Source organism: Capricornis sumatraensis, chromosome 8, assembly GCF_032405125.1.
Source record: "Capricornis sumatraensis isolate serow.1 chromosome 8, serow.2, whole genome shotgun sequence".
Classification (NCBI taxonomy): Eukaryota; Metazoa; Chordata; class Mammalia; order Artiodactyla; family Bovidae; genus Capricornis; species Capricornis sumatraensis.
Window position 1 is genome coordinate 87,359,001 of NC_091076.1, and position 24,313 is coordinate 87,383,313.

General features: G+C 44.3%; 1 protein-coding gene across 4 annotated transcripts in view; it reads left to right on the forward strand.

The window, feature by feature from the left end:
- Positions 1–23,858, forward strand: part of PHB1 (prohibitin 1) — a 444,472-nt gene extending 420,614 nt beyond the window's left edge. The window contains exons 1-8 of one of the 4 annotated variants that reach the window (XR_011145157.1): positions 12,437–12,497; positions 13,731–13,845; positions 15,302–15,463; positions 18,755–18,897; positions 19,033–19,149; positions 21,290–21,385; positions 22,734–23,504; positions 23,588–23,858. Coding sequence is in view for 3 of the 4 variants with exons in the window: in XM_068976501.1 (XP_068832602.1) it covers positions 13,758–13,845; positions 15,302–15,463; positions 18,755–18,897; positions 19,033–19,149; positions 21,290–21,385; positions 22,734–22,946 (819 nt within the window). In the remaining variant the exon portion in view is untranslated. Of the gene's footprint in view, positions 1–12,436; positions 12,498–13,278; positions 13,300–13,728; positions 13,846–15,301; positions 15,464–18,754; positions 18,898–19,032; positions 19,150–21,289; positions 21,386–22,733 lie in introns of those variants that run through there. The other 3 variants (XM_068976500.1, XM_068976502.1, XM_068976501.1) reach the window with 3 other exon arrangements.
- The last annotated feature ends 455 nt before the right edge of the window (positions 23,859–24,313 follow it).

Consider the following 24,313-nt stretch of genomic DNA (forward strand, 5'->3'; position numbering starts at 1 on the left):
TATCTAGGAATGAAATTGCTGAATTGCAAAGTTACATGTTGAAGTTTATAAGAAAATGCCAAACAGTTTTCCAAAGTGGTTGTACTATTTTAGAGTTCCACCAACAGAGTTCCAGTTATTCTACATTCTTTCCAGGAGTTGATATTTTTGGGCTTTTTCATTTCAATCATTTTAGAGGATGTATAGTAGTAACTTGTTGCATTTTAATTTGCATTTCCTTGGTGACTAATCTTCTCATGTGTGTGTTAGCTTTTTGGTGCTAAGAAACTTTGATGAAGGATCCATTCAAATCTTTAAAAAAATTTTTTTTAACTGAGTTTATATTCTTGCTCTTGACTTAAGAGTTTTTACATGTATTCAATATAGTCCTTTGTCACGTAAATGCATTGCAGATATTTTCTCCCAGCTTGCAGCTTAATTTTTTTCTTAACAGTCTGTTTCAAAAAATAAAAGTTTAAATTTTAATGGAGTCTAATTTATCCATTTTTTTCTTCTATGATTTGTGTCTTTTGTGTCCTATGTAAGAAATTCTTACCATAGTCTTGAAGATTTTGTCCTGCTTTTCTTCTAGAAGTTCTATGAATTTAGCTTTTATGTTTGAGTCCATGATTCACTTCAGGTTAACTTTTGTGTGTGGAGAAGGATTAGGGTAAAGTACTTTCATTTTTCCATATGGATATTCACTTACTCCCGTGTCATTTTTTGAAAAGACAATCCATTTATCATTGAATTACATTGTCATCTTTGTAAAAAAAAAAACAAAAAACAACTGATTACAGATGTGTGGGTTTATTTCTGGATCCTCTATTCTGTTCTGTTGAGAATCAATACATATTCTAGATTACTGTAGCTTTATGGATGAATGGACACGATATCCTCCATATACACTAAATCTTCGTTTTCTTTTTCAAAATAGTTTTGCTAATTCTAGGTCCTTTGCAATTCTATTTAAATTTTAGAATTAACTTGTCAGTTTTTATCCAAAAGAAGCTTGCTGGAATTTTGTTTGGGATTGCTTTGAATCTATGGATTAATGTGAGGAGAATTGATATTTTAATAACATTGAATTTTTTTCAATGAATATGGTGGATCTCTCCATTTCTTTAGGGGTCTTTTAAATATTTTCTTAGCAATGTTTGCAGTTTTTATCAGACATGTGGTATTGAATTTATCCCTAAGTATTTCATTTTTTTGATGCTATTGTAAAGGGTATTTTTAATTTTCAATTTCCATCTTTCAGTTTGTTTATCAGCCTTACATCTTGCATCCTTGCTACACTCACTTATTGGTTCTAATTGTTTCCTTCCAAAACGTTTAGGATTTTCTTCATATACAATAAATAAAAGCAGTTATACTGTATCTTTTCCTATCTGTATGCCTCCTATTTATTTTTCTGTGCCTGTTATACCTTTGTACTGGCAAAGACCTCCTAATATTGAATAGAAGTGATGGAAGTGAGCCTGTTTACCTTGATCTTGATTTTAAGGGAAAACACCTTTCATCTCTACCTATTTTTCTTAATAGCATCTGTTCTCATTTCATGCATCTTTCAAGGTTCTTTGCCTTTACTTGAGGATATCAGTTACAGTGTTGGTTGGTTATTGGTTTAGATTTTCGATGCTCTTTGCCTTGTTTTTGATTCTGCCAAGTTTTTTGTTTTTGTTTTGCTTGGTTGTTTTTGTTTGTTTTGCTTGTCTTTTTCATTTTATGGCTTTCTCAAATGGACTTACATCACTGTCTATTCATATTTGAAAGTGAGGTACTGCAGACTGCCGGTTAGTCCCCAAATCCTTTCTTCCCAGATACTTGGCTGCCCAGCTAAAGGATACATTTTCTAGCCTCTTCTGTGACTGGATGAGGTCATGCAGCCAAGTTTCACCAATAAACTGAAGTGGAATTTCTTTGTGCTGCTTCTGCCTCATATGCTTACAACAAAATTGCTGCCCTGATTTTCCTCTGTTTTCCTTCCTGCAAGCTGGAACACAGATGGCCCGTGATTAAATGAAGACAATCTCTTAAGGGATGACAAACCAATGAAAGGAAACTGGGTCTGTGAATGACTTGTGGAACAAAGAGAAACTAAATTCTGTCTTCTTTCAGTTCAGTTCAGTCGCTCAGTCGTGTCCGACTCTTTGCGACCCCATGAATCGCAGCACGCGGGTCTCCTTGGTACAGCAAATCAGACTTTGCTCTGATATTTCAGCTAATACAAGCACTGAAAAGCTGGCTGGAAGCTTCACTGGTGTGACCATCCAGGGGTGAGTTTCACTCCAAGGCAGTGGCTCTCCAGGTGTGGTCCAGATAACCTGGGGGTTCTTGAGGCCTTTTCAGAGGGTACTTGAAGTCAAAATTATTTTCATGACAATACTTAACTATTATTTACCTTTTTCACTCTCATTCTCTCCTGAGTGTCAGCAGAGTTTTCCAGAAACTACATGACCTGTGATAGCCTAACAGAATGAATGAAGAACCTCAGATTTGCAAAAATGTAAAATAATGCCACTCTTCTCACTAAATATTTTTACTTGAAAACTGCAGTTATTTTTCATAAAAATACATTAACACAGTTTATTGTTATTTTTAAATGAGTAAGTAAATATTCTTTAATTTTTTCATTTCAATCTTGAATATGTATAATCCATCTTTTTTAAAATTGAAGTATAGTTGCTTTACAATGTTGTGTTAGTTTCAGGTGTATAACCCAGGGATTAACATATATCTGAAAAAGTATATGTATATAAGTAAGTAATATATATATTTTCCAGATGCTTTTCCCTTGTAGGTTATTACAAAATATTGAGTATAGTTCCCTGTACTACATAGTAGGTGCTTGTTGGTTACCTATTTTATATATAGTAATATGTATATGTTAATCCCCAAGCTCCTAATTTCTGGCCCGTCCATAATCCATTTTTAAAAGCTCATTGGAATACTTAATAACTCTGAAGAACACAGAAGTTCCTAAGATCAAAAAGTTTAAGAACCATTGCCCAAGGATGACCTGCCAGGGTTCTCTGAGTGGGGATTTCCACCTGTCAGGATCTGTGGGGTTTTCTCCTGCTTAGAAACTTTCAGAGACCTCTCACTGCACTTGGAACATTTTTAGAAAGCCTGCATCTGGGGCTTGCTTATTTCATCACTGTCATGGTGGGTAACTTTCCCAGTCCCATCCACTCGCTATAGTTCGACCACACTGGGTTCCTTCAGGGCCCCAAGGTCCAGCCTGCCTGGAGGTCTCTGCAGTGCAGGGAAACGGCTCCGTCGTGGCACCCTGGCAACCTTACACATCTCAACAGAGTCCATATCAGCAATGCTGGAACTTCAGCAAAATTTGTCTTGAAGAATGCCATGTGATCCTCCCATGACAAAAGAGAGGCCGGTGAGGAGCTGCTACAAGGCCATTTTTTAACTCATTTCCTTATCTAAAGCTGTCAGGAGATAGTTTCTCCTAGCCTTTGGGTTCTAGTGAGGTCTGAGGCTTTCTGTCTCATCCACCCCACCACCCTGTTAGGCGATGGGCTCCTCAGCAACAGGGCATCCTAACCTCTGGCCCCATTTGTTTCTGTGATGTACTACCAAAAAGGTCATTAGGAGTTAGCCTCTTTGGCTGCTCTTCCTTTTGGTGTCGTATAAGTAATAAACTGAATCTAAGCAGGGCTCCTTGTCTCTCTACCAGCCAGATCTCTCTGCCATGCCTTTCCTTGGGCTGGACATGGCAATGTTATTCTCTCTTCCCATTCCACCCAACCTTTCACATCTAACTTCTTTACTTCTTGCTGTAAATGTTATTTCCTCATGGAGCCCTCCTTGACTAGCTCATGCAAAACAGACACACTGTATCAAACACAGTTGGTCGCAGTTCCAACATCCATTCTCGCTTGCATCCTGTTCCTTGCTAACAAGCAGCCTCGTTTTGATTTCTTAGCATATTAGGCCGCCAGCCCTCCCCAGTCCCAGAGGCTGACTTTTGGCTCATCAAATTCCAACACTGTAATGCTGTTCCTTTGCCAGTGACTGTTCTGTAAAGGGACAGATGACACAATTCTGCCCAAGAGCACGTGGGTGGAAGTCTGTTTGGGTGCTTCTGAGAAACTTTACCTCACTCATCTAAAGGGACCAAAAACATGACATACCCTTTTCCTGCCTTCTGGCCTTTGGTTAGTGTTGTGTGAGAACATTAACCTTGAACCTTCTACAGTCATCTCTTATCCTTGTGGGGGACAAGCAGGAGGATGAAAGTCAACACCTGAAGATGGCAAAGCTGAAAGATGGAAACATTCTGAGTCACTGAGGGGCTGGTGAGCCACTAAATTAACCAGCACCAGACCAGCTCTCCCCTGGGACTTGCTAGTTGATATATTTCTTTACTGTTTAAGTCAACTGAGCCCACTCTTCTGTTACTTGCAGTACTTCCTTACTGATTCATCATTGTCTTATTGTCTGTTTATTTCCTTCAGGAAGCTAGTCAAAATTCCATCATTTATTCCTTTGTGGACTTACCTTTTGCCTGAATACAACACTCTCCCTTCATTCCATAATGTAAATTCTATGAGGGCAGGGGCCTTCTCCGTCTTCTTCATCACTTATCTCCAGTGTCCAGTATGATACAAGAGGCCTCCAATAGACATGTGTCAAATGAATAAAGAAAGAGTTGTTTTTCTATGATTACTTGCTTTAGTTACCATCCTTCCCATTATGGCACTGATCCTGGAAGTAGAATCAACCTCTGTTTAGATATTAATTACAGATTGCACAGTCCTACAGCTTGGAATAGCACAGGCTATGGTTTAAGACATATCTGCCACTTGCCAGCCATGTGACTGTAACCTGGCTTCTCTGAATCTCCATTTCTTCAGCCTTGTCTAACTCAGTGAAACTATGAGCCATGCCGTGTAGGGCCACTCAAAATGGACGGGTGATGGTGGAGAGTTCTGACAAAACGTGGTCCACTGGAGAAGGGAATGGCAAATCACTTCAGTATTCTTGCCTTGAGGACCCCATGAACAGTATGAAAAGGCAAAAAGATAGGACACTGAAAGATGAACTTCCCAGGTCAGTAGGTGCCCCATATGCTACTGAAGATCAGTGGAGAAATAACTCCAGGAAGAATGAAGAGATGGAGCCAAAGCAAAAACACCCAGTTGTGGATGTGACTGGTGATGGAAGTAAAGTCTGTGCTGTAAAGAGCAATATTGCATAGGAACCTGGAATGTTATGTCCTTGAATCAACGCAAATTGGAAGTGGTAAACAGGAGACAGCAAGAGTGAACATCAACATCTTAGGAATCAGCGAACTAAAATGGTCTGGAATGGGTGAATTTCATTCAGATGACCATTATATCTACTACTGTGGGCAAGAATCCCTTAGAAGAAATGGAGTAGCCATCATGGTCAATAAAAGAGTCTGAAATGCAGTTCAGTTCAGTTCAGTTCAGTTCATTCGCTCAGTCATGTCTGACTCTTTGTGACCCCATAAATCACAGCACGCCAGGCCTCCCTGTCCATCACCAACTCCCAGAGTTCACTCAAACTCATGTCCATCGAGTCGGTGATGCCATCCAGCCATCTCATCCTCTGTCGTCCCCTTCTCCTCCTGCCCCAAATCCCTACCAGCATCAGGGTCTTTTCCAATAAGTCAACTCTTCGCATGAGGTGGCCAAAGTATTGGAGTTTCAGCTTTAGCATCAGTCCTTCCAATGAACACCCAGGGCTGAACTCCTTTAGAATGGACTGGTTGGATCTCCTTGCTGTCCAAGGGACTCTCAAGAGTATTCTCCAAAACCACAGTTCAAAAGCATCAATTCTTCGGCGCTCAGCTTTTTTCACAGTCCAACTCTCACATCCATACAGGACCACTGGAAAAACCATAGCCTTGACTAGATGGATCTTTGTTGGCAAAGTAATATCTCTGCTTTTCAATATACTATCTAGGTTGGTCATAACTTTCCTTCCAAGGAGTAAGCATCTTTTAATTCATGGCTGCAATCACCATCTGCAGTGATTTTGGAGCCCCCCAAAATAAAGTCTGACACTGTTTCCACTGTTTCCCCATCTATTTCCCATGAAGTGGTGGGACCAGATGCCACGATCTTAGTTTTCTGAATGTTGAGCTTTAAGCCAACTTTTTCATCCTCCTCTTTCACTTTCATCAAGAGGCCTTTTAGTTCCTCTTCACTTTCTGCCATAAGGGTGGTGTCATCTGCATATCTGAGGTTATTGATATTTCTCCCGGCAATCTTGATTCCAGCTTGTGCTTCATCCAGCCCAGCGTTTCTCATGATGTCCTCTGCATAGAAGTTAAATAAGCAGGGTGACAATACGCAGCCTTTTCCTATTTGGAACCAGTCTGTTGTTCCATGTCCAGTTCTAACTATTGCTTCCTGACCTGCATATAGGTTTCTCAAGAGGCAGGTCAGGTGGTCTGGTATTCCCATCTCTTTCAGCAATCTCAAAAACAACAGAATGATCTCTGTTCATTTCCAAGGCAAACCATTCAATATCACAGTAATCCAAGTCTATGCCCCAACCAGTAATGCTGAAGAAGCTGAAGTCGAACAGTTCTATGAAGACCTACAAGACCTTCTAGAACTAACACCCAAAAGAGATGTCCTTTTCATTATAGGGTATGGAATGCAAAAGTAGAAAGTCAAGAAATACCTGGAGTAACAGGCAAATTTGGCTTGGAGTACAGAATGAGGCAAGGCAAAGGCTAATAGAGTTTTGCCAAGAGAACACATTGGTCATAGCTAACACCCTCTTCCAACAACACAAGAAAAGACTCTACACATGGACATTACCAGATGGTCAATACTGAAATCAGATTGATTATATTCTTTGCAGCCAAAGATGGAGAAGCTCTATACAGTCAGCAAAAACAAGACTGAGAGCCGACTGTGGCGCAGATCATGAACTCCTTATTGCCAAATTCAGACTTGAATTGAAGAAATGGGGAAAACCACTAGACCATTCAGGTATGATCTAAATCAAATCCCTTATGATTATACAGTGAAAGTGAGAAATAGATTCAAGGGATTAGATCTGATAGACAGAGTGCCTGAAGAACTATGGATGGAGATTCATGACATTGTACAGGAGGCAGTGATCAAGACCACCCCCAAGAAAAAGAAATGCAAAAAGGCAAAATGGTTGTCTGAGGAGGCCTTACAAATAGCTGTGAAAAGAAGAGAAGCGAAAGGCAAAGGATAAAAGGAAATATATACCCATTTGAATGCAGAGTTCCAAAGAATAGCAAGGAGAAATAAGAAAGCCTTCCTCAGTGATCAATGCAAAGAAACAGAGGAAAACAATAGAATAGGAAAGACTAGAGACCTCTTCAAGAAAATTAGAGATACCAAGGGAACATTTCATGCAAAGATGGGCACAATGAAGGACAGAAATGGTATGGACTTAACAGAAGCAGAAGATATTTTAAAAAGGTGGCAAGAATACACAGAACTATACAAAAAAGATCTTCACAACCTAGATAATCACGATGGTGTGATCACACACCTAGAGCCAGACATCCTGAAATAGCAAAGTCAAGTGGGCCTTAGGAAGCATCACTACAAACAAAGCTAGTGGAGGTGATGAAACTCCAGTTGAGCTATTTCAAATCCTGAAAGATGATGCTGTAAAAGTGCTGCACTCAATATGCCAGCAAACTTGGAAAACCCAGCAGTGGCCACAGGACTGGAAAAGGTCAGTTTTCATTCCAATCCCAAAGTAAGGTAATGCCAAAGAATGCTCAGACTATCACAATTGCACTCATCTCACACACTAGCAAAGTAATGCTCAAAATTCTCCAAGCCAGGCTTCAACAGTATGTGAACCGTGAACTGCCAGATGTTCTGGCTGGATTTAGAAAAGGCAGAGGAACCACAGATCAAATTGCCAACATCCACTGGATCAAGAGAGTTCCAGAAAACATCTACTTCTGCTTCATTGATTATGCCAAAGCCTTTGACTGTGGATCACAACAAACTGTGGAAAATTCTGAATGGGAATACCAGACCACCTGACCTCTTGAGAAAGCTGTATGCAGGTCAAGAAGGAACAGTTAGAACTGGACGTGAAACAACAGACTGGTTCCAAATAGGGAAAGGACTACGTCAAGGCTGTATATTGTCATCCTGCTTATTTAACTTATATGCAGGGTACATCATGAGAAACGCTGGGCAGGAAGAATAACAAGCTGGAATCAAGATTGCCGGGAGAAATATCAATAACCTCAGATATGCAGATGACACCACCCTTATGGCAGAAACTGAAGAAGAACTAAAGAGCTTCTTGATGAAAGTGAAAGAGGAGAGTGAAAATGTTGGCTTAAAAGTCAACATTCAAAAAACTAAGATCATGGCATCTGGTCTCATCACTTTATGGCAAATAGGTGGGGAAACAGTGGAAACAGTGACAGATTTTATTATTTGGGCTCCAAAATCACTGCAGATGATGACTGAAGCCATGAAATTGAAAGAAGCTTGTTCCTTGGAAGAAAAGTTATGACCAACCTAGACAGCATACTAAAAGGCATAAACATTACTTTGCCAACAAACATTCGTGTAGTCAAAACTATGGTTTTTCCAGTAGTCATGTATGGATGTGAGAGTTGGACTATAAAGAAAGCTGAGTGCCAAAGAATTGATGCTTTTGAACTGTGGTGTTGCAGAAGACTCTTGAGAATCCCTTGGACAGCAAGGAGATCCAACCAGTCCATCCTAAAGGAAATCAGTCATGAATATTCATTGGAAGGACTGATGCTGACACTGAAACTCCAATACTTTGGCCACCTAATGCAAAGAACCAATTCATTTGCAAAGATCCTGATGCTGGGAAAGAATGAAGGTGGGAGGAGAAGGGGACAACAAAGGATGAGATGGTTGGATGGCATCACCCATTCAATGGACATTAGTCTGAGTAAACTCCAGGAGTTGGTGATGGGCAGGGAGGCCTGGTGTGCTACAGTCCATGGGGTGGCAAAGACTTGGACACCACTGAGCAACTGAACTGAACTGAATTGAAATAAGACTGTGTATTTATGAAGCAAGTGGTTCGCAGTCAGTGTTCAAGATTATTTCTTCTTAATACCAATGTGCACACCTGGCTGGAAGAAGAGCTGAAGGGTAAATGCGTTGTGTAGCAATAAATTGGATCCACCCCTGAAGCTGGTGCCCCAAATCTGCTCTTCCCTAAATTTTTAAAATCTTAATTTATTTTAATTAGAGGCTAATTACTTTACAACATTGTAGTGTGTGTGTGTTTGTTTGTTTTGCCAAACATTGACATGAATCAGCCGTGGATGTACATGTGTCCCCCATCCTAAGCCTTCCTCCCCGCTCCCTCCCCATCCCATTCCTCTGGGTTGTCCCAGTGCACCGGCTTTGAGTGCCCTGTTTCATGCATCGAACTTGGACTGGTCATCTATTTCACATACGGTAATACACGTTTCAATGCTATTCTCTCAAATCATCCCACCCTCGCCCTCTCCCACAGAGTTCAAAACTCTGTTCTTTATATATGTGTCTCTTGCTGTCTCGCATATAGGGTCATCCTTACCATCTTTCTAAATTCCATATATATGCATTAATATACTATATTGGTGTTTTTCTTTCTGACTTACTTTGCTCTGTATAATAGGCTCCAGTTTCATTCACCTCATTAGAACTGATTCAAATGCATTCTTTTTAATAGCTGAGTAATATTCCACTGTGCATATGTACCACAGCTTTGTTATCCATTCGTCTGCTGATGGACATCTAGGTTGCTTCCATGTCCTAGCTATCGTAAAGAGTGCTGCGATGAAAATTGGTGTACATGTGCCTCTTTCAGTTCTGGTTTCCTTGGTGTGTATGCCCAGCAGTGGGATTGCTGGGTCATATGGCAATTCTATTTCCAGCTTTTTAAGGAATCTCCACACTGCCCCAATGCTGCTCTTCCTTAATTTTTGCCTCAGCCCAATTAAATTCTTCCCAGATAACCCCCTCAGTATGATTATCCTTTATCCTTCCCATCTCTCCACCTACAACTAGGCCAATTCCACACAGTGCCCTCATGTCACATGAGCTTTCCTGTGACACAGGAAAAGCTTTCCCTTTGCTTCCCAGGACATAGAGGGGAAGTGGAAACAGGGCTTAGACCTGGAAGACATGTGATCCGGTTCAGTCTAGCCCTGACTAGATGAGTGACCCCAAACAAGTGATTTAACCTCTGAACTTTGACTTTATCTGCAGAACATAAGGGGTTGTAATGATGCTCATGTGGGATGTTGTAGATACACAGACTTGAAAGTTATAAAACTTCATGTCAATGTATGGCAAAACCAATACAGTATTGTAAAGTAAAATAAAGTAAAAATAAAAATTTAAAAAAATTAAAAAAAAGAAAGTTATAAAACATACAAAAATTGTTGTTGTTGTTGTTGTTTCATATTTTCAACATTCCTGCTAGTGAGATGAGAATAGAAGCAGACAATACTAAGGCTATTCTTGCAGGATTCTGGAGCATCCTGCTTTGCGTTTCCTGGCCACAGTCTGCCTAGCCAGCCACGTCAATGCTCTTCATTATTCATTCATTCAATAAATACTTATTGAGTGCCCACTGTGTGCCAAGCACTGTTGTACATTCTGGGAACAGAACAATGAAGACAGTAGACTAAATATTCAGCTCTCATAGAGCTTGCATTCTGGTAGGCAGAGGAGAAGCCTGTGGGCACTGAGGGTAAATATCCACCACCTGCAGAGTGCTGCCCATGCATATCTCTGACCCTTTGTTACCCCACTGGTGCCAAGTGGGGACAAAAAAGAGAGACAGAGAGGAGAGGAATGCAGGAAAAAGAAGTTGAAAGAATCCAATCATACTAGAATCCAGAAACGGGCCTGGTTTCATTAAAATTAAGTGTCCATACACCACTTAGCTACCTCAGTTAAGAATGCAAAACAACAAATCTAATTATGAGGAAACATTAGAGAAACCCAATACCAGAACATTCTTTTTTTCTATTTTAATATAACAGAAGGCAAGGAAGCCTGAGGACAAATTAAGAAGACTAAAGAGACAAGAAAAATAAATATAGTACCGAATCTTGACTGCCTTCTATATTGGAGGCTGAGAGGAGAAGACTGCTATAAAGTTCATTACTGGGTCAATCGAAAAAATGGGATGCAGAAGGTATATTAAATTTATTCAAGTTATGTAATAGGATATCCTTATTCTTTGAAAATACAAAGAGAGAGAAAAAAGGAGGCAGAGAGAGAGGAGGGAACAAATGATAAGTGAAAATTAATAAGCAGAAACCTCATTTTAAATTGAGTCAGGAGAACAGAAAGGGGAACTCTCACAACCTACCAACAGGTAAAGACTCAACAGGAAGAGACAGCTTTGCATCTCCAATAGAAAGGTTACTACTTTAGTTTCCAGCAGAAGGAAGGAAAATTTTCTCCTTGCTCAGAAACAGCCCAGCCAATAAGAAAGAGACTGTCACAATTGAGACAACGAAAAGCCACACTCTTTAATTCCCAGTTCCCTCTAACTCTGTTTATGACAGTCCCTTCCAAGTCACCCTTCTCCACTAAAAAAAAAAAAAGTCCTCTTCCTTGTTCTGCAGACTTGCCTGTGGGTTGCCATAGATTGCTCAGCCAGAATTGCAATTCTTTGCTGTTCTCAAGTAAACCAAATTTGCTGATAAAATAACTGGCTATTTTATTGCTTTAGATCAAAAAAGTAAATGGAGCAAATTGTTAGCAGTAGGTGAATTTGAGTAAAGATTACACAGCTTCTTTGCACTATCTTTGCAAATTCTCCAAATAAGACTTTTACAAATGCGTCCCCCGAACCCAGACTTTAAGCCCAATCCCTTTTTTAAATTGTTGCATGACCCTGAATGACTCCCTTCCTCTCTCTCGACCTCATTTTCTAGTCCAGATGGTTTCTAAGGTTCTCTCTGACTCTGGCAATCAATGTCCCACAACTCAGGTCGCTTCTAGACAGGGCTTTGGAAAGAAGATATCTCCTCTGTCTCTCAGTCCACCAGTTACTTCACAACTTTATCCCCCATGCACACCCGCCCTCTTTCATCAGCCATAAACTTGCCCTTGCCCATCTCGTCCACCAGCCAGCAGGCCCAGCTACTCTTTCTGAGGGCCTTAGGGCTCATCTTCTGGTAGCCTCCAGCTTCAGTTCACAACAGGCACGTGCATTTATCCCCCAAGAAACTACAGCCCCCCAAATGCTTTGCGGCAACCTCTGGGCCTTCAGTACTACCAAAGACAAAAGGTTTTTCAGCGCGGGTCAACCCCCGCGTTGCTTTTTGGGAATTGTAGTTCATCGGCGAAGAGTCTGGGAACAACAGTAAGGCAGCAAGCCACCCTTCCCAGAATGCATAGCGCTCGTCCTCACCAATCCGAAGCGCGGATCTTGGAAGTAGGGCGGGGACATGGAGGAGCTGTCCGGCGCACGCGCTGTCTGTGGCTGGGGAATTCATGTGGAGGTCAGAGTGGAACCAGGTGAGAAAGCTGGGGAGCGGCTGTGGTCCGCATTCTGGCGTCTCTGCAGTACCCCCTCTGCGTTCCCATTCTCCTCAAGTTTGGGCGGGCGGAGTGTGTGCCTGGGTCCGCCTCGTGTCGGAGGGGAAGGGGGTGAGCCTGGGAGGAGCCAGGAGTTACGTAGAGGTAGGTAGGTGTGTATGGGGGCAGGGTGAGGAATAATCCAGAAGATATTAGGAATGGAAAGGCCGAGGGGTCAGGACTAGGCGTCCTGATCACGGGAATGGAATAGTTAAGTGCACGGATAGAGATGAAGACTCTCAGAAGTTGAGGCCTGAGAAGGAGGGATAGAGGCTGAAGTGGCCGACGACGAATGGGGCGGGGAAAGACAAAGTTTAAGTGCAAGAGCAGATTGTAGAGAGGTCAGCCGCGCTCCCGTCCACCCCGCTTCTGCTCCTACCCCCACCTGTTCCAGGGCTGTTGCTCGCGGTGCAGCTGTTTAGTACATTTTTGGCCCTGTTATTTCTGGTGATTTGTTGGCCCCAGAACGTCATCCAGAGCCTGCCTCCATAATAACAGGTTATTCATTCTTCATACCTGATGTTGAGAAACCGTGGTGAGGAGTTAAGCTGTGTCTTCTAGAATTAGACCTCCAGGTTCTAATCCTCTTTGCCTCCTTCATAGCTGCGTGATCTTAGGCTTCTCTTGTAACTTAACCTCTCTTTGTGCTTCAGTTTCCTCATCTGTGTAGTCCTCTCCTTCATAGGGGTTGGTGTGAAGATTAAATCCACCAATTGCTGTTAGAAGACTGCCTATTGTAAAGGTTAGCTGCTACTCTTGTGTTGTTGTTGGAATCACGTTCTTTTCTGAATCAAAATCACACAGAACCAACCCCACAGCCTCTCTTCTGGGGCCTGCAGGTTCAGGAGATGAGAGGCTGTTTTGGTATGGTGCTAAGTTTTCTATGGGTAATCCAGCCCATGCCTCCTTCCCATTTTGAACCAATACCCCAGACGCCATTTCTTAAGTAGTAGAAAAAGAAGAAAGCAGCAGAAAAAGATCAGAGGAATTGATTATACACTTTTACAAGCTGCAGAGTGTTATTTATGAAATGTCTTTCAGTTGAAGATTTAGAGCTCTCAGGAGTGGGGAAATAAATAGCTAGCTTGAGAAATGCATGTGATGCCTCAGAGAGGGCTTCCTCTAAGGATTGGGGATTGAGTTTTCTTGTTTGTTTTGTTTTTACCCCCTTAGGTGTGAGTGGGTCCAGCCAAAGGAGACATGGCTGCCAAAGTGTTTGAGTCCATTGGCAAGTTTGGTCTTGCCTTAGCCGTTGCAGGAGGCGTGGTGAACTCTGCCTTGTATAATGGTGAGGCACTGAGGGGTGGTGGGTCACTGACCTTTGCCAGAGGATTTTCATTGGTCTGCCTAGTCCATGTGACACTCCTGTTCGCAACCACTTGCTGTGAATATATTTGACCAAGAAGGCTCACCTGCTGCCATCCTGCACCATATGATGGCCTTGTCATCAGAACCTCTGTCCTTGGAGGCTTAGGTTCTCTCAGAGCCTTTCTTTACAAAGAGCGTCCCAACCTAGTTGGGTGTTTCCACTTTCTCTTTTAAAGTATCAGTATGTCAGGATTTTGCTGGCCAGTTGAAATGGAGGGTCTGTTCTCTTCTGCCTGTGTGGGGAGTAACTCAGCAAGGGCTTTAGACCTTTGGTGACCTTGATCTGAGCAAAAACTTTTGCTCTGCTCTAGTTGAGTTGTTCCCAAGAAAATATCTTTGAGATGCATTGCCCAGCTTTTAACAGTGTAACCAGGCTTTAAGCTGTCTTTTGAGGACGTCCCTGGCAGTCCAGTGGTTAAGACTCTGTCCTTCCATTGCAGGGAGTGCAGATTTGGTCTCTGGTTGGCGAATTAAGATCCTGCAGGTGGAGCGGTGTGGCCAAAAATTTAAAAAATAAAAACAGCTAGGTTTTCTTCCACTTTCCTATGTGACCTTAGGCAAGTCACCTTCCCCTCCATAGGACTCAGCTTTCTCATTGGTCAAGCAGCAGGATTGAACTAGTTTATGTCTAAGACACTTCCTGCTTTGATATTCTCCTAACTTTTCACTGTTGGAAAGCAGCAATAGATTGACCCATCTCACGCGAGATTCTGACAGCAGGAGGATTACTTTCAGAGTAAAGATACTGGACCAACTATAAAGCCCAAAAAGGCAGAGACAGAAAGTGGCTGATCAGAAAAGCCTGCTCTGCTTCTGTGGCCCAGCTTTATACTCTGATCTTTTGGCCACCCTGCATGGCTAGACTGTAATCACCATCATTAATTTCTCTCTGAAATTAGCAAGACAGCTCTATAACCCCTTCAGATTTTAGAGAAACCAAGCTGTTGGAAAGAAAAAAATGAGGACTTCCAAATTTTAGGATTGCCATAGGAAGGGTGCTGCTTCTGGGAACACTGGGTTAAATTGGAACCAGGATGGACTGTGAGTTTTAGAAGGAAGTTTTGGGAGCTGGTTCCTAGGAATGTGTTGGTGGGAGTTCATGGGTGGAGTGGTTAATCAGAAAATCAGCAGCTAGTTGTTTCAAGGAGGAAGAATGCTGAGAATAGATCCTGTTACCAAAGTCCTTAGGAGGACATGGGACAGAAAGTGATTGCTTTGTTTCGTAGCTGTTAAGAAGCCTCTGGAGTCCTGAAGTGTGGGAAGACAGAGCAAGAGACTTACTATATAAACAGAAAACACCAGAGGCCTTTCAGACACGATCCTTTTGGTTAAGGGTGAGGGGATTTTTCTGACCCATTGTTATCCTTCATTCCCAGTGGATGCTGGGCACAGAGCTGTCATCTTTGACCGGTTCCGGGGAGTGCAGGACATTGTCGTAGGAGAAGGGACTCACTTCCTCATCCCTTGGGTACAGAAACCAATTATCTTTGACTGCCGCTCTCGACCACGTAACGTGCCAGTAATCACTGGTAGCAAAGGTAAGTCTCATCTGTGGGTCAGGTAAAGTGGAGTGTGTGGAACAGGTGCTGTGGCATCCAGAATGTGTTGAACTTCCCTAAATATTTTTCCTGAAGAGTTTTATGTGGCTACAGAAAAAGAAGTATACAAGGATGCCTGAAGAGACATTATGAGTTCAGTTCCAGACCCCTGCAACAAAGCAAATGTTGTAATAAAGTGAGTCACACAAATATTTTTGTTTCCCAGTGCATATAGAAATAGAAGTTATGTTTATCCCATACTGTATCCTATTAGAGGTGCAACAGCTCTATCTCTAAAGAAACAGTGTACATACCATGATTAAAAAATACCTTATGGCTAAAAGATGCTAACCATCATCTGAGCCTTCAGTGAATTATAGTAGTAACATCACAGATCACCATAGTGAATGTAATAATATTGGAAAGTTTGCAATATTGTTAAGAGTTGCCAAAATGTGACTCAGAGAGACTTTCTTGGTAGTTAAGAATCTGCCTTGCAATGCACGGGATACCGGTTCGATCCCCAGTCAGTGAACTAGATCCCAAAACTAAGGCTGCGCATGAGCCACAGCTAGAGAGTCCCCGTATCGCAGCAAAAGATCCCATGTGCCACAACTAAGACCCAAAGCAGCCAAGTAAATATCTTTAAAAATGTGATACAGACATGAAGTGAGCAGGTGCTGTTAGAAAAATGATGGTAATAAACTTGCTTGATAAAGTGTTGCCCCAGACCTTCAATTTGTAGGAAATACAGTGTATGCAAAGCACAAATATATGAGATGTGCCTGTATATTCGAGATACACACACAACTGTATGAATTTAGAGAAATGGACGGATGTATTTCAGTAGTCACATCGCAATCCAGCTTTAAAGAAATCTGAGTGTGCCTCTGCTCTCTCGGTTGGCCCTTCCCATCAGCTCTTGCCCCCGGGGTGACTGTACGCTGATCCAGCCGTTGTGTTGCCTTCTCAGCTGGCTTGCCCTTGGCCTTGCTTCTAGACCTGTGTTTCCAGCAATGCTGGCCCCACGCTGTTACCTCCTGGGCCGGGACCCACACACTGAGCAACTTGGTGTCTGACATGCCACCGACTCCCTGGTTGGAGCCCGAAATGAATTATTGTCACGGTTCTCCCCTCCCTGCCCCTCCCACGGCAGTAAATGGAGCGGCAGGTGCTGGCTCAGCTGTGACCTTTCTGTGCAGGAAGAGGGGATTGCGTGGATGTTGCTGGTCCTCGGCAGATGTTTGCTTTCTATAGTAGTGTCAGGCTTTGTGCTGGGTCGGAGGGTGGGGTACGTCAGCAATGAGTAAAGCGGGAGCCTTTAGGAGTTCGATCTAGCAAGGGAGACAGGCGTGGACAGGCGTTAGAAGTGGGATGTGGTATGCAGCATGGAAGGGAGCAGAGAGGAGCTGTGAGGAACGGGTGTCTGTGCTGGTGCTTGAGAGTGAGAAGTGTATTGGACAGGGGAGGGGACAGGGTATTGTCTAATCTGTCCTGTTTCTCCCAATGAGGGAGAGGACGAGCCTCCTGTAAAGGGTCTGGCCTGCCTACTATATCAGAGGAAATCAACAGTGGGGTGGGGTTCATTAAGAAACATCTTCAGTTCAGTTGCTCAGTTGTGTCCAACTCTTTGTGACCCCATGAATCGCAGCACACCAGGCCTCCCTGTCCATCACCATCTCTTGGAGTTCACTCAAACTCACGTCCATCGAATCAGTGATGCCATCCAGCCATCTCATCCTCTGTCGTCCCCTTGTCCTCCTGCCCCCAATCCCTCCCAGCATCAGAGTCTTTTCCAATGAGTCAACTCTTTGCATGAGGTGGCCAAAGTACTGGAGTTTCAGCTTTAGCATCAGTCCTTCCAGTGAACACCCAGGGCTGATCTCCTTTAGAATGGACTGGTTGGATTTCCTTGCAGTCCAAGGGACTCTCAAGAGTCTTCTCCAACACCACAGTTCAAAAGCATCAATTCTTCGGCACTCAGCTTTCTTCACAGTCCAACTCTCACATCCATACAGGACCACTGGAAAAACTATAGCCTTGACTAGACGGACCTTTGCTGGCAAAGTAATGTCTCTGCTTTTGAATATGCTATCTAGGTTGGTCATAACTTTTCTTCCAAGGAATAAGCATCTTTTAATTTCATGGCTGCAGTCACCATCTGCAATGATTTTGGAGCCCCAAAAAATAAAGTCTGACACTGTTTCCACTGTTTCCCCATCTATTTCCCATGAAGTGATGGGACCAGATGCCATGATCTTCGTTTTCTAAATGTTGAGCTTTAAGCCAACTTTTTCACTCTCCTCTTTCACTTTCATCAAGAGGCTTTTTAGTTCCTCTTCACTTTCTGCCATAAGGGTGGTGTCATCTGCATATGTGAGGTTATTGATATTTCTCCCGGCAATCTTGATTCCAGCTTGTGCTTCATCCAGCCCAGTGTTTCTCGTGATGTACTCTGCATATAAGTTAAATAATTTATCTTAAAGGCCTTAACGAGTGCGTGTATAACCATTTCCCACTCTAGTGCCTGGTTCAGAACTCATCTCATGGGCACTTGGTCCATATTATTGATGACTGCAAGCAGTGCCTCGGCTCCAAAGCACAACTGGATTGTCAGAGGAAGTTGTAATTCCCTGGTCCTTTGACTGGTAATGAGAAGCGGCCTCTCAATGGGTCTGATAACCCCTCACCTCTGTTGCATATTTGACAGAGTGCTTTTATATTGTCTCCTTCAGTTTCCCCCAACGTGCCTGGAAGGCAGATGATATCATCCCTGTTCTTACAGATGAGGAAATAAGCTGAGAGAGGCTAAGGTTTAGTGAGGCTGTGTAATAAGTAAACATTAGAGTTAAGGCACAGCCAGGCCCTGGACTTTCAGTCCACTGGACTCACAGTCATCTCTCTGAGGCATACTCCTGCCTTGAGCCACGTTTACCTGGCCTTGGAGAGGCCTTATCCTAGTATTCTTGGCATTGGCTTATCTCTTTGCTTAGCATATTCATTATTCCAGAGATTCCACGGCACCTACTAGACCTATAATCTGAATTTGCTCATGTCAGAGGGCATTCAGGACATGGAAAAGCTGTCATCACCAGAATCCTTTGAGAAGTTATTAGCGCTGGTACTCTGCTGGGTTCTCTACCAAAGAAACCATGAACCTGTGCACCTCACCTTGAAGGGTTTGTTAATCAGCAACTTTACTTATAAATTGTAGCAGATTTGGCCTAGGGGAGGTCATAGGAGGCCATGTGATTTGTATTTTTAACTCCAGCATTTGTGTCCTGCCCTCAGATTTGCAGAATGTCAACATCACCCTGCGCATCCTCTTCCGGCCGGTTGCCAGTCAGCTTCCTCGCATCTTCACCAGCATTGGAGAGGACTACGATGAGCGCGTGCTGCCGTCCATCACTACAGAGATCCTCAAGTCCGTGGTGGTGAGTGAGCAGGGCATCGTCCTCGAGCCCAGCCCCCAAGAGCGCACTCGGTGGCAGGAAGAGCTTGGTGATGACTGATTGGGATTCTGCTTCTTTGCAATCATGACTGGCTCCTCTGCCTTCCCTTGGAACCAGGCTCGCTTTGATGCTGGAGAACTGATCACCCAGAGAGAGCTGGTCTCCAGACAGGTGAGCGATGACCTCACAGAGCGAGCAGCGACCTTTGGGCTCATCCTGGATGACGTATCCTTGGTAAGGGTCTTGGGGAGCCGGAGGGGTAGGGGTACGGGGGTGCCTGGCTCCATTTCTGGGTAGATACTGTGAGGTCCTACTTTCCACTTTCCTTGATGAAGACTGGAAAACATGGAATCTTCTTAGTGGTATGAGACAGTCTCCTTGGGTTTATTTTCAGATGAGGGTTCTTTTACTGCCCCTGTGCCGCAGACGTTTCTGTTTTGATTTTTGATCCTACCCAGGTGGTCCCTAGCCACTAGGTTTTTTCCCTTCCCAGACTGAGTGTTGCTCACGGCTCCCCAGGAAGCGTTGTCATGTTTACCTCGTTTGACGCAGAAACTGTCTGATAGAGACTAGGGAGCGGCTTGCATAGTCTTTTCTCCCGTGCACAGACCTCCCAGCCTGACCCCTGGGTATTTCCTAACACCTAGGGTTTGAAGTGCAGTGACGTGAACTCTGAGAACTCCCCGTGAAAGGTGATAGAGTGTAAATGAATGGTTCTGTCCCCCAAAGCCTGGTATGGGGGCATCTCTGAGGCATGAGTTACCCTCTTGAGACTGTGTGGTCTGTGTATTTATACGACATTGAATGCCGCAGTGCAGACAGAAAGCAATACAGGCAGGATAGCATTTCAGATCAGGGAGGGTGAGGAAAAGGGGTCGTGTTTCTGATTCTCTGGGGAAAATCATTTGGAGTGATTTGTTCGGGTAGTGAGGTAGGGTGTTTCCTGTTCCGTTCTCCTGCGCGTCACTGGGGAAAGGCACCGTTTCCCACTCAACATCTGTGCAGCTGTTTAAACAGTCACCCTGTGCACACCCATTGCTCACCCCAGGGCACTGCCTCCGTGGAAGGCTTTTGGGTTCCCTCTACTGGCAAGACGCCAGGCTGCAGCCACTTGGCCCTTGCGACCAGAGCAGTTTCTCAGACCCTCCCACTTAGTGTTAATCTAAACACCTTGGTCATGAGAACATAGTAAGTAAAAACCTAAGGAGAACCTTGGCATTTTGCTAAATTTTAACCACATAGTCCATTCTGGGAAAATGCGGGTTGACCACAAGAAACAGTGTCTAAGAGGTGTGAGGAGAAAATTAGGTTTCATGGGGAGTTTGCTGCCTTCAGCTGGCCCTTCTGGAAAGAAATTTTATTCCTTAATTGCACATTTCATTTTCATTTCTCAGGGTCGTATTTTCTTCCCCAAACTTTGAACAGGAGTCCAGAAATGGAGCAAGCAAGGTAGAACAGCTGCAGTATAAGAGTTAGGAGTGTTAAAAATTCTGAAAAGACAATGGACTGCAGTTTACTCTCCAGAAGAGGTTTTGAGCTGCCAGTTTTTTTTAAAGCAGAGATTGGGAGTGTGGGGGTGGAATGAAACAAGTAGAATTTGATAGCAAAACCCATACTATTCTCCCCTTTATTCTTCCCGTTTAATAAAAAGTTAGATAAATAAATTAGGCTTTAGGAGTGCTGAGCTCTGTTCCCATTGTTTGCAGTTGATCACTTATGTTACTAGGGACGGCCTGTGCATAATCAGAATTTTAAACCTTCACCCTAAGCAATAATCTTTACCTGCTTTCTCTTTCTTTTAAACCCTTTACCAGAAGGACTTGCTCATAGGAATACTGTGATTTGCAAAATCATGATTTGGAAGTCTCACTCATCCTCTTCCTGTTTTGTGATGGAGATGCTGTGAGAAAGCAGTGGACTGGTTAATCCATGAGCAGAGAGCCTCACACTCTTGAATCCCTGGGAACCAGCTGCGTGCCTCACTCTCAGGGGCTCAGTTTTCCATCTGGTCTCTCTGGGGGCTTTGAACAGGCCATCAAAGGGCCTTGGAAGAGCACTTGTCGGTGCTGGGGGTCCTGGAACCCACCATTCTCCTCCCCTGGGGAGGTGGTCAGTTGAGTAGACACCTTCTGGTCCCCATGGCTGTTTCCTACCTGAGGACAGTGATGAACAGGAGCACGTTGGGCAGCTGAGGATTCTGGGGTGCGAACTCAGTTTGGACACAGATGTGGAGGTGGAAGGGTGTTCTGGCCTCATGTTATCTCCAGCTGCTAGAGCCATTCCTGGCCTCTTCCTCCAGCCGCCAGAGGGGCTCTGCAGCAGCCCTGTCGAAGCAATTACAGTGCCTCATCTTGCTCTCACTCTCTCCCCTTAGACACATCTGACCTTTGGGAAGGAGTTCACAGAAGCGGTGGAAGCCAAACAGGTGGCTCAGCAGGAAGCAGAGAGGGCCAGATTTGTGGTGGAAAAGGTGAGTGCTCAACCAGATGGCAGGAGCCTCTCTCCCCTTTCTCCTGTGCTCAGCCGCCCCGTTTGCTGGGTGGCCTGGAAATTCATCATCTGTCATCTCTTCTTCCGGGATCATCGGAAGGGGATTGAAAAGACTGTACTCCTGCAATTGGTTCCAGAGTCTTTAGGGTCTAGTCAGGGATATGTGAGGTTATGTTCCTAAATCATTGAAGAGTAATTTCTTTTCCACGTCCCTAAGATCAAAAACACTCTCCCACAAATAAAAATGTTTCTTCTGGAATATTTTCAGCTTCACTGAGAAGTTGTTTTTAACCTTAGTTACACAGTGAAAGCTGACAGCGTAAAGGATCAAACGTTGCACCAGATACACTATTGTCACTGGATTTCTTTTCAAGCACTAAATCCATCCAGATGTGTCAGAGTGTGCTGGGATGCAGTGGATTTGCACAGGGCCTGGTCTTTCAGTCTTTGCAAAGGTGTATTTATTTCATGTATCTCCTTCTCCCCACCACTAATACACTTGGATTTTTATTCCTAATCCAAGATTCCTTCGTCCTTAGAATCAACCAAAGAAAGATATATGGGTAGACATTTAACTTTAGAGAATATAGACTCCATGTGGGTGGAGATTTTTTTTTTCTTTTTTCTTCCTCTCTCCAGCATCTAGAACATATCCAAAACCATGCCTCAGGTAGATACTAGGTATCCGTAAACATTTGTTGAGTGAACAGCCCCAGAGCCTCAGTTGAGTAGCTGTGTGTTAATCTCAGGGAGGCCCTGCACCGCGCTCTCCTCCCACCCTTCTGAAGATCATACATTGTAGATAGACGTCTTCCTGTTGATACAAGCTGAGAAAGCCAGGAGGTCTTGTACTGGGTGCCCAAGTTCCTGGTCGGGAACCCCTTCAGCCCACAGTCTAAGGAGCATCCTGTGCCTGCTGCTCCTACTTGGCTGCACTGGTTTTGATGAAAGTCGCTTTGACTTGGGCCTGGAGGGAAAGATGAAGGTTGAGTCTGCCTTTCTTTCTCTCTTGCTTTCCTTGGCCTGGGATCCTCCAGGCTCAGAGTAGGTAGCTGGCCTCAGTTGCTGTTAATGTTATTGAGGACTTTGAAATAAGACAGCTCTCTATACAGCCAACAGAAACGTTTCCCTTTAGTAGTGAGCAGTGGGCATGATGAGGGCAAGGAGAATTGAGTGAATAGTGTTTGTTGAGCCCTTCTGAAGGGAGAGAGAGGTAAAATCCCAGAGCTCATTCAGGATCCAGAGAGGGTGCCTAACAGAGCTTTTGAGGCTGTAACCCGCCATCACGCCCCAGGGTGTCATCTTGGTCTCTGCCTCCACCCTCGCAGGCTGAGCAGCAGAAGAAGGCAGCCATCATCTCCGCCGAGGGCGACTCCAAGGCGGCCGAGTTAATCGCCAACTCGCTCGCCACTGCAGGCGATGGCCTGATCGAGCTGCGCAAGCTGGAGGCCGCAGAAGACATCGCGTACCAGCTGTCGCGCTCGCGGAACATCACCTACCTGCCTGCCGGGCAGTCGGTGCTCCTCCAGCTGCCCCAGTGAGGCCTACACCTCCTGGGCCAGCTGGACCACAGCCCCGAAGTTGCTCAGCACCACCTTCCTTCTCCTGCCCCAGAAATCACTGTGAAACTTCATGATTGGCTTAAAGTGAAGGAAATAAAAGTAAAATCACTTCAGATCTCTTAATTACTCAATCAGATGGAGCTCTTTGATTCTTCTCATTTCCATCCCCTTTTTTTAAATTTACCTTCCTACCCAAAATTGCTAAGTGCCTACACAGACTGCTTGGTTCCGGTCTTTGGGGCCGGCTGGCACTCCTGCCCAGGCACTGAGAATTGGCAGAAGAAAGGCAGGGCCTTGTGTGTAATGAGCTGGGAGTCAGTGGGAGGCCTGAGTAAACTCGTAGCCTCCAGCCAACCCTTCATTCAGGATTTGAGGAAGATGGCACACGCAGATGAATGGTGAACACAGGCCTTGGATTTCTCCAGTGGCTCCTGCACAGACCCAGCTGAAGAGAGGTGCTGGGGAGGGTCAGAGAGGAAGTGATCCATCTCTTACCATAAAGCTGATGCTCTTTAACTGCGGGACCAGCGGAAGCAGGTGTGTACAAATGGCACGGATTGAAGAATCTGCCTCCGTGAAGGTGGGTGGGCCTGATTTGATTTGCTCTCCCCCCGCCTCAGAGTTCTGGAATGGATTTGAATAGAGAGCAGGCCTGGACTGAGATGAGAGTCCTGTGGCCTTCCTCTCCACCTCCCACCTTCGTGTCTCAAATACCCGGCGGATTTCCAGCTTGAAGGATTGCATCCGGCCAGAGCTGTACAGGCCTGCCAAAGACGTGTGCATCCCGTGTTCCTGGCTCCCTGGTTCAGAGACTGCCCTTCTAGAGGGCTCTGTGCCTGTGCCTTGAAGGAAATGACCATGAGAAGAAGACAAATGTGTGTAAACTATCAATAAATGACACCCAGACCTTCCAGCTCAGTCTTGTGGGTTTGTTTTGTTTGTTTGTGGGAGCCATGGGCTCAGGAAAGAACATTCCAGTAGTCTTTGTGTGCACAATTGTATCACCAGAGAGGACAGACTCTGCAGCAGGGCAGGAAATGCTTTGGTTTCAGAAAACACTGGGTTGCCGTCCAGATCCATCCCCAGCCTGAAATTAATCAGTGGTGTCAAGTGAGGTTTTTCATGACATGGGTACTTAGGAGGTAAGGTTGGATGGAGGCTTGTTAACTTCCTTTGTTGTCTTTGAGTTGGGAGTTGTAGGCGCATTTACTGAGAGAGGGATTGACATGAAGTACACTGCCAAGCCCGCAGTGCGCTCTGGTTAGACTGACACACAGTAGACGGCTTCAGGTGCCTTGCCTGTCATGGGGTTGTATTGCTTATTCCGCTTTACTCTGCTGTGGAAA